Below are 13,904 nucleotides of genomic sequence, written 5' to 3'. Positions count from 1 at the left end.
TGACATGAAATAGTAGAGTAGACAAACACGTGTTTTGAACAATAGTTGGTAAGGTTCCATTCCATTCAGGTCAAACAGAGTCAGGATGCTCTTATTGTGCATGTTGGCTCACTGGAAAGGCTCTACTGCACTAAATAGAATGGGACATTCATTAGTACCTTTGTGTTTTACCCTACTATTATATATCATTGTGGCTCTCTGTCACACCATCATGACTTACTGGCACAGACTTGAAAAGAAATGAGCCATTGTTAATGTCGTTTGCCAAATGTTGTGAAAAAGATGTATGTCTTGTGTTAAAGGGATAGTTCATGCTTTGTGAAGTGGGGTTGTATGTGGTACTTACATTTAGTCAAGAGTATTACCTACAGTAGTTGGCTGTCTGTGCACCCCCAGTTTGGAGAAGCAAACAGGAGTAACAGCACAGTAGCTAAGAAATGTACTGCTGAGGACAGGGTCAGCAGCGAAATGTATTTTATTCACTCAACAAAAGGCCCTGTTAAAAAGTCAATACCAATATAAATAGTCATTTCTGACTGGAAACTGAAGCAGTTATTTCACCCTCTCCAAAGCTATGAAACATTCAGTCTTTTTACCTTGCAGAACATGGGAGTTGCTGGTCCACTGCTGCCCTAATCAGTTCATTTGTTTGTATTATTTTGTGACTTTGGTGAATCCAAACTAACCCGTCAAAACACCAAAGTCACACAATAACACAAACAAACTATATAACAATCAATGGTAGACAAGCAATTGCTGTGTTTTGAGAGGTAAAATTATTCAAAGTGGCTTTGAAGAGAGCATAAATGGGTATTACGGCCTCAGTTTCCCATTGGAAAAAACTGTCTGACAGCAATGTGAAAATATTCTAAATATAGTGCACAATACTGATGTTTTTTTAGTTGAGCTAAAAAAAATGCTCAGCTTCTGTGCTGCTTCACCTGTCTGCTTCTTTCAAACTGGAGATGTGCCAAGTGCTGTCTACTGTAGGTGATACACTGACTACGAATAAGTACATCATACAATCCCACTTCAAAAACCTCTGAACTATCCCTTTAATGAAGTGGCGTTTCAGCATAAAATGGGATGCACTGTTCTCCTGAATTACAGATTTCTCTCATCCATTCGGTCTCAAATTTGTGACTCTGTGTGTGTGTGTGTGTGTGTGTGTGTGTGTATATGTGCATGCAAGGCTACTCATCTGGCAAAGAGAGGTGTACCATGTGTTTGCATACAAACCAGTTAGTCGTACAAATTTGTGGGTGTGGTTTCGCTTGTGAATAGATTTTTGTGCATGTGTGGCCTTATACTGTATATCAAGGGTTTTTATTAACATTTTGATCATGGCCGATTTACTTGTTATGAGTTTTTTGTGAATGTGATCATTTAGTTTTTAATTTTGTTGAATTATATGTTGCTCTTTATCTTCAGTGGTTTGGTCAAATGTGCATCGTTTTATGCTTCCAGTATGTCTCTGTTTGTCACCTCTCTTCCCTGGTTTCATCCACAAACTCATTAATCTACCACTGGCCAAGTCTTGACACATTAATCCAGGTGTAAATCAGACATTATATGAGAGAAAACCACTGAAGTGCAATTCACGTTTAAAGTAAGCAGCAACCAGCTCCTTTGCTGTTCAGTGTCATGGTGCTGACTGGCTCTGTAACATGCCAGATGTAAATGAGCCATGTAAATCAGCTGTTCATCTGACATTTCATCAGACCTGGAATAAGCATAATAACTACATGATTTACCAAATTATTGTGCACTTCATTGTGATGCAGCAGTACTGTACTGTAGGCTAGTTGTCTTTCAGTATCGGAACATAGTGTACTTGCCAAGAAAAACATGTCAGCTCAACATATTTGCAACTAAAATATCCACTGGTAAATGTATATTTTTACTGTGTGGGTTCTTACACACACACGCACACACACACACATTTTTAGCTTTACATACACACACAGTGACTATATACTAACTATAACTATTCTGTATATAGAACGAGTATTTGTTACAGTAATAGAACATGAGAGAGCTGTTTATTCAGCACTGGCAAGAGTTTCACAGCTGTTGTGTAAGATGGTTTGGCATGCTTAGTAACTAAATAATTTGATTGCATAAGTATATTTTATCATGTACAGATGAGACAATACACTTTAAAAAAGAACTGCACATTGGATTCACAGGGTCAGTGACTATCACATACTGTGTATCATCTTAAATTCATGTTCCTCCTCCTGACATTTCCACTTGATTATAATCCCAACGTGATGCTGTAAAAATCTTTGTTTGATTGTTAGCTTAACAGTGAACAGTTTAGCCTACACCAAGTTCACTGCTAGAGGAATGTACTGTGGACACTGAAGTGACATTTTGTAATAAATCTGTCATAAACATTCAACTAAATTTTATCTCGGTAAATACTTTGTATTCTCAAAGGCATGGTCTTGACACATGAGTTATGTTAGTTAAAACGTTTTATTGGAGAATACATTTTTCTCCATCTCTTGTTAGTTTTTTTGTGTCTCTCTAGGACTTAGTAGAAGCGAATTTAATGGTCCGGTGTGTAAGATTTATGGGACTTTATTGGCAGAACATGGCATAAATGGAAAATAATATTCATAAATATGTTCATATAGGTGTATAATCATGAGAATCACTGTGTTTTAATCACAACTTTGTGGAGGGTGCGGGTCCACAGGTCCTGAACAGACAAACCAAACACTATTTATCCATCCAGTTTTTGTTTTGCTCAAGTTCTCTCCTTCTGGTTCTTTTGAGGAATCCAGTGCCTACGTTTCAGAAAAATTGTAATTTATATGTGCAAAGAAAGATACAATAGTCTGATTGAGAGGAGATAAAAGCATGTATGCTCGTCTCTAGATTTCTACTAGATACAACTGAACTGATCTCAGAGAGTTTCCTGAACTGCATTGAAGAACTGTATTGACATGCTCATTCAGACTGAGGTTGTTGTCAAACATGACACCAAAATGTTTGCATTTTAGGCTGTATTTTAGGACAGGAAGCCCAGATGTTTTGAAAAAGTGTGCATTAACTATGTCAGACCCAATAATAATTTAATTGCAGGAAGTTATGGGCCCTCCAGGATATGAGGTCAAAGATGCAGTTGTTGAAAGTGGTAAATTGATTAAAACCATTCAGGTTGAAAGAGCGACAAATCTCAGTGTTATCTGTGTATGAATAGAAGCTCACATTATGATGACATGCTCCAGGGGTAACATGTAAAGAGAGAACGAAAGTGGCCCAAGGATCGACCTCTGGGGTACCCCACAGGTCATCTTCACAGAGGATGATCAAGAGTTGCCAACAGTTACATGACAAGATCTGTCATGTAAATAGGAATAAAACTACTTTAAAACTGAACCAGAGATGCCAACTCAGTGTTTGACACAATGTAATAAATTAGAATGGTCCACAGTATCAAGATTAATCATGACTGTTTTAGGGAAATAGCTACACCAAACTACACTACAGCCTGCTATAGTTTGATTTCATTTCAACAGCTCATAGAAAAAAGTTGTTCATAAAATTTCCGAATCTTGTCGATGACAGTGTATTTTATTTATCTTGAAAGCTCCAGTGATATAAACTTTTGTTTTTACTCTGCTGTAAAATTAGGAAAATGTCACTTATACGCCCTGTTTGCTCTAGACCCTTGATATACTTGTCTTCATGTGGTTTACAAAAGGTGGGATGGTGGGTGGCCATTTGGTCAGAGATGCAGAGCCTTCACAGAGCATTCCTTAAATCTGGTGGATATTTGGTCACTTACATAACTCCCACGTAGTTACATCTCATTACGTCTAACAAACAGCCAATTCATATAGCGAGAGGTTCCTGTCCCCCAGAGTCAGCACTGAATACTGGCAGTGTTATGCTATGTATTCGAGCTGAATCATGATTCTCAGACCAGGGCTTTATTCAATCAGAGCTGTGTCTAGGTGTTAGCAAAGTCTGGTATAAGTCAAATTACAAACAGCAGACACTGAAACAACTGTCATTGGCCATGCAAAGCTGAAACATGCAGACTGTTTTTATGTTACTGAACATGGAAGAATATGAAAAAAAGTCCCAGCATGCATATACTCTCATTTTCACTGAAAAATTGCAATTGCTACATGTTAATTGAAGGTCCGACTGCATTAGATCACACATAATTTATCATTCTTATGTAAAACTAAATATATCAGCAACATATATAGACATTAGCAAAAAAAGGCAAACAAAAAGTATACAAGAGAGTAGTCATATTTGTAGATCATATATGACACACAAATCTGTGTAAAAATGCTACTCTTTTTGGAAGTCCAATACAAATATTTTCCGTGGTGGTTGAGTGAGTGGGACCACTAGGCGTGGAGAAGGGGGGGGGTCCTTAAGTAGGAGAGGACTTTATCACTCGCCTCCTTTCTAGTGGTGGTCCTTTCTCTCACCTCTTTCCTCCCAGATCATATCCAGTAAGTCTACGTGAGTTTTTCAGATGGAGGGAGCGGCACAAAGACAGAGATAAAACCAAGAAGTAAATCATTATTCTGGTAAGTACCTTTTCCCTCATGCAGCTATGACAGCTGGGATTTGTGAGAAAAGTATATTTGTGAGAAAAGGTCATGTTGTTGTATATGTTTGTTTGATTTTTTTGGTTGCTAAAATACCTGTAACAGTTACTTTCAATAAGTGGTTACCCTGATGTGCAATTTGTAGTGAGCACACATAGTCTAATTTACCTTAACTTGTCTCATCTTTAATTATCTTGAGTTCTGTCAAAATTAGTGGGAGTATGAAAATTCATATTTTAGAAGTAAGTAGTGGCAATTAATTCAGTTAATACTGCAGCCAATTTGTCACTTAATCCTTGGTCCAATGCAACATGTAAAAATTGTCTTGCTGTACAGCAAAACATCTTAATGTGTTTACAAGCTGCATGATTTATTTGATTTTCTACAGATTTAAGGCCAAGGCTTGACATATTTCTTTTAGTGGTTTTATGAGTTGTGGGCACAGGGGATTATGTAACCTTCTGTATAGTGAAAGACGTACAGTGTCTCACAGTCCTATACAGTGATGCTCTGTTACCTCTCCGCCCAGTCTCTCCAACAGATTCTCCAGACTTCCCGCTCAAGTCTGCTTCTTCCTTCCTGTTCAAAATCAACTAATTTAGATTTGACTCTGTTTGGCAAGCTGTTGAATTAACTATTATGGTTGATAGGAACAGTGGTGCAATTCTTCAACATATTCATGCTTTTTCTTCACATTTACCATAAAAGTTTACAGGTATGCACAGTTCAGAAACACTTATATTTTTTCATTTTGTTCACCTTGTAAAATTTAAGCATATGTCAGCTCAGTGATAATGTTGTTCATCATGAATGTTTCCATTTTTTTGCACTGGTGAAAACTGGATTAAAGAGGTAGGGTAGTAAGATGCAAAAGTTAAATAGTATTTGATGTTCTTCTTCACTTCCACCCACTATGAATGATTTTCCTCAAGGAATCTTCTTAAATATCAGATGAAAACATATAACTTCTAGATAACCTGTTGTTTAAATGCAAATTCAACCTTAAAATGCATTCATTCAACCTTTTTTACTTCTCCATTTAGGGGTGACAATCATTTTGAACTATGCTGAGATTACATTAAGCAACAAAGGCAGAAATGCAATAGAAACAAAACAGGAACAAAAAACAGGAAAATAAGAGTTCAACAATAATAATCAGTTTAGATAATATCTAATTAAAGGAATTACATGTAAAAACAAAACGATCTCTGTGAAACTGTGAGTAATAAGTAATAATTAATGTGGTTGCGGTCAGATCAGTTTTGAGCAGGGCATGAAACCTGAAATTGCTCCAAGTGAGGTTTCTTAATAGCCACCAGATTTTATAAGGGAGCATCAAAGCATGAATGGGAACTCTGTGAATGGGAAGCTGGCTGAAAAAGAGTGTGTATGCTCAGCAAAGCCCTTCTTGGAATTAAAAGAAAAGTTCTAAAATCATTTGCCATAAGTCATAACTCAGTTCTTTCATTTTTTCATTCCTAGGAGAGACCTGGCACAATCCCCTTTACAAGTGGTCACAGAAATATAGAGGAGGGAGTTCATAATTTCACAGTAACATACATACAGATCCACCAAAAGCAATACCATCTCTGGCTACTGCTCCTGGCTCAAAATGCTGTTTACTCTAGGACTTCTCCTCCTTCTCACCCCATTTCCCTCCTTACAATCAACGGCCAATGAGAGGAGAGACTCAACGGGAAGCGACGTGACCAAAGTCAATGCCATTTTCACCCTGTCAAAACCAAAAACCACTGCTGCTCTTGCCAAACAGACCGTTCGCCCAACCCTAAAGCCAAACATAGTCAATCAGACAGCCACTCCAGCATCCAAGAGCAAGCCCATCCCAGCAGTTATTCAAACCACTCCTTCAGCCAATGAGGCAAAGTCTACTAAAGACAAGTCTGCCCCCACTGGAGCTCCAAATGTTCAATCAGCATCCGCAAAGGTTGCTTCATCCAGTGGTGCAAAAACCACCAAAGACAAACTCCAACCTGCGGTCAATCAGACTGTTTCAATGAGATCTCCTTCAACCAGTGACGGGAAGACTGCCAACAACAGGTCTGCAGTCCAGAATGTTCAGTCAACAGCCTCAAAGTCTCCCGCCACTGGTACTAAAACCACCAAAACCAAACCCACAGCCTCCGTAAATCAGACTGTTGTAGCTAGATCTCCTTCCACCACTGATGTGAAGAACTCCAAAGACAAGCCTGTAGTTCAAACTGTTCTGTCAACACCAACAAAGGCTGACAAAGATAAGGTCACATCCTCTGCCAATCAGACCGCTGTGATCAAAGCTCCCACCACTACCACCACCAAAGAAAAGCCTGCTCCAACACAACCAATGAAGGTGGTCATCAATGATGGCTGCGATTCAGGCAAGGAGCAGGAACTGAAGCTGAAGCCCGGCGCTCCTCTAGTGATGACACATAAGATCAGCTTGTTGCCTGGTGGCTGCACTGGAGGATGTGAGGCTGAGATGGCTGCGTTGAAAGGACGTGTGGCCCGACTGGAAAGAGAGATGTCCTCCTTAAAAGAGAAATGTATGATTCTGTCATATTCATCAGATTTAATGTGGAATTAGATGTGGATTTAGTAATGTTGATTATTTTTGTTGTTGCCCAGGTCCATGTTCTGCAAATTGTCCAAATGACTGTAGTGGCAACGGGGAATGTCAGAAGGGGAAATGTGTCTGCCAACAGGGATTCATGGGTCTGGACTGCAGTAAGTGTGTACCAGGAGCTGACTGTAATAAAAGTAAGTGAGAGAAAGTTCTTTTTTACTCAGGCTTTGACTAATACCTCATTCATACTTTGATTCTAACCTCTACCCTCTGATTTCAGAAGCTGCCAAAGGAAAGGCCAAGGTAACAATGGAAACAGCGACCCTGCAGGTGAACAAAGACAAGGAAAACATGCAGGAGAAAACCACCAAAGCAGAGCATGCAGTCTTCCAGAAGAAGGAACAGAAGAAGGGGTCTGAAGCCGACACTAAATCCAAAGTGTCTACTAATGCTAAAGCAGGTCTTGTTAAAACACAATCAAAACAAGAAACTTCTGTTAAGAAAATAACTATCAAAGACTCTTCAAGTGCCACAAAGACCAGTCGCCCAACTGTTGCTCAAGTTCTGTTAAAACATGAGGGAAGAAAGCAAGAAGAGGCCCGCAAAGGCAAGACAACAGTCTTGACCTCTAAGAAGGTTCTCCAAAAAACTGACCTCAAGCTTGTGAAGGAAGGAACTGTCAGTAAAACACATCCTAAATCTAACCAGCTAAAAGATGAACCTCACGCCAATGTAACCCAGAGTAACATGAAGAAATCTAATGGCACAGCTAAAATTGTGACCATTCTGTCCAAGGCCATGGGAACAAACAAAACCAGAGCAGAGAAGGAGACCTTGGAGCAGTCCACACTGGCTGAGAAGAATGTTACTCATTCATCTGGACATAAACGCACCAAGACCACTGAAGCTGGCAAGACTGGGAAAGAGAAAGCTACACAGAGAAGTCAGTATTTAGTGAACACAACCATTGCAGTATCAGGCGAAACAACTATCCATGGCTCTGGGAGTGCAAGGAAGATGGGAGGAACTGGATTAGGTTCTGTAAAGGTTGTGAACATCTCTTCCTACAGTTTCACTGTCACATGGTCAGCACCACAAGGAATGTTCAAGAACTTCACCGTGATCAGAAAAGAACCACGGACAGAGGGTGATGAAGACGACCATGAGGACTTTGAAGAGGAAGCTTTTGAAGGAGACAAGACCTCCACAGCTAAGAACACAACTGAAGTCCAGGTACAGATTGAGAGCACCAATACAACTGTCGCCTCTGGTAAGGCTGTTGTTAGAGGCAAAGCTGAAACCAAGAGGATCTCTATGGTGGTCCCTGGCAGCGTACGCTCTGTGGAGTTCAGTAACCTTCGGGCAAACACAGTCTATGTCCTGCATGTATATGGTACTGCAGCGGAGAGAAGATCAAAGATTCACAGAGTAACTGCAATTACAGGTAATTAAAGTTGTGCTGCATTTTGTCAATTATGCATAATTGACCTTTCCTAAGCCCCACCCATTTTTGCTGTGTGCTTCATTAATGTTAGACCAAGCTGAACCAGGCTGAACCTCAGCTAACTTTCTCCTTTCCTGTTTCCTGTAAATACTACATGTACCACTCATCTATGTTGAAAAGAAAACCAGATTCTGAAGATCGTCAAAAGCAACATACAGTCACATCTTAAGTAAGCTGATGTTAGCAAAATACTAAATAAATAACTATCTAATGATTGGGTCATGTCTAGAAGGGAACCCTAGATTTGTGATATTGGCAAAACTCTTGCAAGATTTGCACTAGTCCTGCCTTAATGGACTATGATTGGCTACTACTACTCTAGTGTGATTGGCTAGTACTACGTAGTATATTCTTTTTAAATCCCGAAAATAATAAGAATTTAGTCTAAAAAATAGTGACATTGAGCACTACTGTGCTGAATAAATTGTGCATGCACAAGGAGGCCAGCAACAAATTTTAACTGTTTTCAAAACTGTGTTTTCTCTTCAACCCAGATGGGCCTAGCATAGCAGATGTAAGAGGCCTCAAGAGGAGAAAAGTGACTGAGATTCCTAAAAGGGAGGGATTTAGCAAGGGTCAATTCCTCCATTGTTACCAGGTGCATTATCAGTACTGGGAAAAATGACTAGAGTATGCATTTGTGAATAAAAATCTCCTTATTTTCTCTCACCAGGGCCTGAGCCAGCCACTGACATGGTTTTCAGCAATGTAACAGAGTCTTCTATCACTGTTTCATGGTCCAAACCAAAGACCACATTCACAGGCTTCAGGGTCACATACACTAACATTGTTACAGGTTTGTCAAAGGCTTCCTGGATACTGCATCTCAGTTCAAAATTCCCTGGCTTGATAACAATGCAGAACTTTTCTTAAGAAGTGATAATCGTTTCAGTGTGGTGTGTTTGTGATGTGTCATCCTGCTAGGGGAGAACCGCTTTGTGACCTTGGACGCTCAGCAATCCTTTGTGGTTCTGTCCAAGTTGTCCGCTGGATCCTCCTACATCATCACTGTGACAGTTACACAAGGCAGAGCCCAGAGCGACGCCCTCACATCCCTTATCACCACAGGTACACAGACAAATAAGTAAGGATGCAAATTTCCACCACTGTGATGAAAAAACAAACATATCTTACAAGTCATTATGACGAGAAGCTTTCTCAAAATATGGCTTAGTGTCTCAAAATAATGATTTAGTATCTAAAAATAATGAATTAGTATCTCAAAATAATGAGAAGCTTTATCGAAATAACAACTTTGTATCTCAAAATAATGACTTAGTATCTAAGTCATCATATTGAGAAAGTTTATCATTCTGTGATACCAAGTCATTATTTGGAGACAGTAAGTCATTATTTTGAGAGCGTATCTTGTTATAATAACACAGGATCTTTTTTCATCACATTGGTGGAAATGGGCTTCCATGAACAAACCTATTATTGAATACAGGTACTTTGTCTTATTAAGCATGTGAAAACAGCAATAAACAGACTATGGATTGTCTCTTTTCTGCAGTACCTGCCCCTCCAACAGACCTGCAAGTTGTCAATGTGACAGATACCAGAGCTTTGCTGCAATGGACACCCAGTCTGGGGAAAGTAGATCGCTTCATCATCAGCTATGAGTCCTCCAAGAGTGAGTGCGGCAGCGTAATGATTCAATGACAATGTGCTAATGACCAAGCTAAGTGTTATTAATTTGTCCATCTCTGCTACAGCTCCTAATGTGACAGTGACAGTGATGCTCTCTGGAAACTCAGTGGAGCACCAGCTGAGAGGCCTGCAGAGAGGCACCCTGTACACAGTCAAGGTCCTGAGCCAGAAGGACAGTCTCCAGAGTATGGCCATCTCTACTACATTCATGACTGCTAATGGTGAGTAGAGAAGGAAATAAATACAGCGAAATCAGAGTTTTTTACTTGCTAGATCTTCAGAGTTTGTGTGAAACTAACCTGCATTTTTTTTTGTCTCTCAGTGGTTAAAGCCAGTGAAGTGAGTGCTCGCTCTGCAGTGGTAACATGGAGAGCTTCCACTGTTGTTTATCACAGCTACCGAGTCATCTATCAGGTGGCAGGAGAGGAGACAAAGGTGAATATTTCCTCATTATTGGCACATACAGCACAAAGACAGCCCTAAGACATTAATTGTTTGTGCTTTTGTATATATCTTAGGAGGTGATCCTGGACTCATCCGTCACAGAGTATAAGCTGACAGGCCTGCTGCCAATGTCTCGCTATATTGTTCTGGTACAAGGCGAGAGAGATGGACACTACACATCTGTAGTCACCACAGAATTCATCACAGGTACTGCAGTTTATGTCCCTGGTAATCTTTCTGCCCTATCCATCTTGGATGCCCCTATGTTAGCCAAAACATGATAAATGGCCTCTGGAGTGGCCCAGTGCTGAAGAGAATGTGACAAAGTACCCTGTAGAATGACCCCCCCCCCCAGTGGAGAAAACATGATAAAGTGCCCTTTAGAGTGCCCCTCCTGTGGGCAAAATGTTGTAAAGTGCCCTCTGAAGAGCACTTCCTGTGGGGAAAATGTGAAAAAGCATCCTATAGACTTTTGGCATACTGGTGCCGCTGTAGTAGATAAACATGATAAATGCCGAATGTCCAAGATAATTTGATAAAGTGCCCTGTAAATTGGCCTTCCAAGTTGACAAGCATCGTGACTTTTGGTGCACTGATGCCCCATTGCATACAGCTGGTGCCCTCATTTTTTCTTGCCCCTGCCCTTCAGACAGCCTGAGTCCACCACTGTCTATCAATACTTTTTCATAATGTATTGTTTTTTTTCATCCCTCAGGAAAACTGCGTTTCCCCTTCCCTACCGAGTGCTCTCAGGAGCTGCTGAACGGAGCTCTGCAGTCCGGAGAGGTGGACATCTACCCACATGGAAAAGAAGGACGAGCAGTCAGGGTCTACTGTGACATGGAGACTGACGGAGGTGGCTGGACGGTGAGACAGACCACTCTTATCTCAAACAAATTTCACACTAAGGAAGTGGCAGAGTGGATTTATATAGACTGCAATCTGATGTGTGGTTTCAGGTGTTTCAGAGGAGGATGAATGGAAAGACAGATTTCTACAGAACCTGGAGTGAATACAGCGCTGGCTTTGGAAACCTCAGTGATGAGTTCTGGCTCGGTACAGTTCAAGCAAGTTTTTATCATCATCATGTCAGCAGCAGAATAAATATTTAAATATAAAATAAATAATTGTTCACTCTTAATTTCTGCCACTATTAGGTAATGAGCTTCTCCACAACCTGACCAGTGTCGGACCTGTGAGTCTCAGAGTGGATATGCAAGCTGGAAATGACACCGCTTACGCTCACTACGCCAACTTCTCCATTGATTCAGTGGACAGACACTATACGCTCACAGTGTCTGGCTACACTGGAACAGCAGGTGAAAACTGTATAAAAGTTTAACGTGATCAGTGTTGAAAAACAGTTGAAGTTTGGTTTAGGCACCAAAACTACTTGGATAGGATAAGATCATGATTTGTGTTAAAATAAGTATGTCACATTGTATGTTACAGTGTGATTCAGGTGAAGTATGAAAGTCACATGAATAACGTTATGTTACTTAAAACTTTAAATAGGTCAACCTTGACTTTCCTTTTCTACATGGGACACAAACTTGAAACATCCATCCACCCCCCTCCTGCATATGCTGAATTTCTTGTTGTTTATCCTGCTCCTGTCATGACTATGGTAACTAGAGGTTCATTTTGTCGATATTTTTGAATGTTTTCTGAAAGCTTACAAACACAAAATGGAGCGATACCACCAGAAGTCATGGGGGGCAGTGTAGACAATAGTTCAAGAAAGACATGACCATGGGACACACAAACAAATCTGAAAGTATTGGAAATTAACGTTCCTTATCAGTTTTTCTCTTTGTTAATGTTAGCACAATTTGTATTTATTGCCCACACAGAGCACCACCATCTACACTGTTGCCCCGACTTTTGCCTCTTTCTCAAGAGATATATTATTACAACCTTCTCCAGTTTCACTTTGTTATTGTCAAAAACCTCTTCTTCTCTGGGTAACTTTTGGCTCTGAGCAGCACCCTCTGGTGGAAGTATTGCAGAACATCCGGTGACGGTTACATAGTGTGAAACACACATATCTATTTCCATACATAAATGGGGCATAAATGAGCCTCAGCAATAAACATAATAGACTGATTGCACAGGCAACCTATACAGCTGTTTCTCTGGTGAGAATGTGGCTGACTATTATGCACCTAATGCTTGTCAATTCTCTGTCAGGTGACTCTATGAGGTACCATAATGGGCGCCCATTCTCAGCCCGGGACAAGGACCCTGATCCTCTGGGGATCCACTGCGCCAGGGCCTACATGGGAGGCTGGTGGTACAAGAACTGCTACAAGACCAACCTCAATGGTCTTTATGGTATCAACAGTAATAATCAGGTACAGTTCACCTCTCTACCTGGACACAGACTGATGAACTTGAAACACTTTTTTTTTTTTATCTTTTATGATGCAGCACACTAACCAAATACCACCACCTTTCTGTTTCTGTTGTGATATACAGGGAATAGTCTGGATAGACTGGAAGGGTAAAGACGCCTCCATTCCCTTCACTGAGATGAAGTTCAGACCGTCCAGGTTCTCTCCTGCAACTCATGGCTAACAAACATCAGTTTTCATGGGTTCTCCAACCTGAAAACGTTACATCTGACAGAGAATTACAGCTCCAGAAATCCAGAAGACAGTGGCTCTCACAGTTGCTGAAACTGCATGTACAGTGGTTTTGATAGCTATTATGACAGCTACCGGTGCATCTGATTCAATGTACAAGATTTTTTCTTATCTGTTCCTTCTGGATATATACCAAAACAGTGGAGAAATGTTTTATTGCAACTTTTTGTATACTGTTCTACTGTTCTGCCTGACCCGTCCATTTCATATTTTTCCACTACTACTGTAATTAAATATGCACTGTCTCACTCCATTGAAATAAATGTGGCTAATGTGGGTCTGAAGTGTTGTTTGTTTTGTTTTGTAAAAGTAAATTAAAACGCACAAATCCTATGACAGTTTCTTCATTCGCTGTTTTAGAAGATAAACAAATGCCAGAATGACTGGATATCATGTCAACTGGAATGTGTTATCATGCCCTTCACTAACTCCCGGCCATGTTTATCAGACTGTCTGCTTTTTGTTACATGCCCCGCATTCATGTTGACCTAAAGAGATAAAGATGTCCTTCATTTTAG

The 13,904-nt window shown here is 40.3% G+C and overlaps 1 protein-coding gene across 2 annotated transcripts; it reads left to right on the top strand.

Annotated features, from left to right (window-relative positions):
- The first annotated feature begins 4,443 nt into the window (after positions 1-4,443).
- On the top strand, positions 4,444-13,670 carry tnxba (tenascin XBa). Of its 2 annotated transcripts, none has more exons than XM_084726493.1 (15): positions 4,444-4,562; positions 6,066-7,123; positions 7,206-7,337; positions 7,427-8,587; positions 9,321-9,443; positions 9,572-9,715; positions 10,161-10,280; positions 10,363-10,518; positions 10,620-10,732; positions 10,816-10,948; positions 11,457-11,608; positions 11,701-11,797; positions 11,899-12,060; positions 12,932-13,095; positions 13,220-13,670. In XM_084726493.1, exons 2-15 carry the CDS (start codon positions 6,196-6,198, stop codon positions 13,316-13,318), a joined length of 3,684 nt encoding a protein of 1,227 aa, XP_084582619.1. In that variant the 5' UTR covers positions 4,444-4,562; positions 6,066-6,195; the 3' UTR covers positions 13,319-13,670. The 2 variants fall into 2 exon arrangements, with proteins under 2 accessions (XP_084582619.1, XP_084582618.1); XM_084726492.1 differs by having other exon boundaries at positions 7,424-8,587.
- Positions 13,671-13,904: the final 234 nt, after the last annotated feature.

Source organism: Lutjanus erythropterus, chromosome 9 (assembly GCF_056507025.1).
Source record: "Lutjanus erythropterus isolate fLutEry1 chromosome 9, fLutEry1.hap2, whole genome shotgun sequence".
In the NCBI taxonomy this organism is placed as follows: Eukaryota; Metazoa; Chordata; class Actinopteri; order Lutjaniformes; family Lutjanidae; genus Lutjanus; species Lutjanus erythropterus.
Note: the sequence above shows the minus strand (reverse complement) of the source record. Positions and strands in the feature narration are given on the sequence as shown.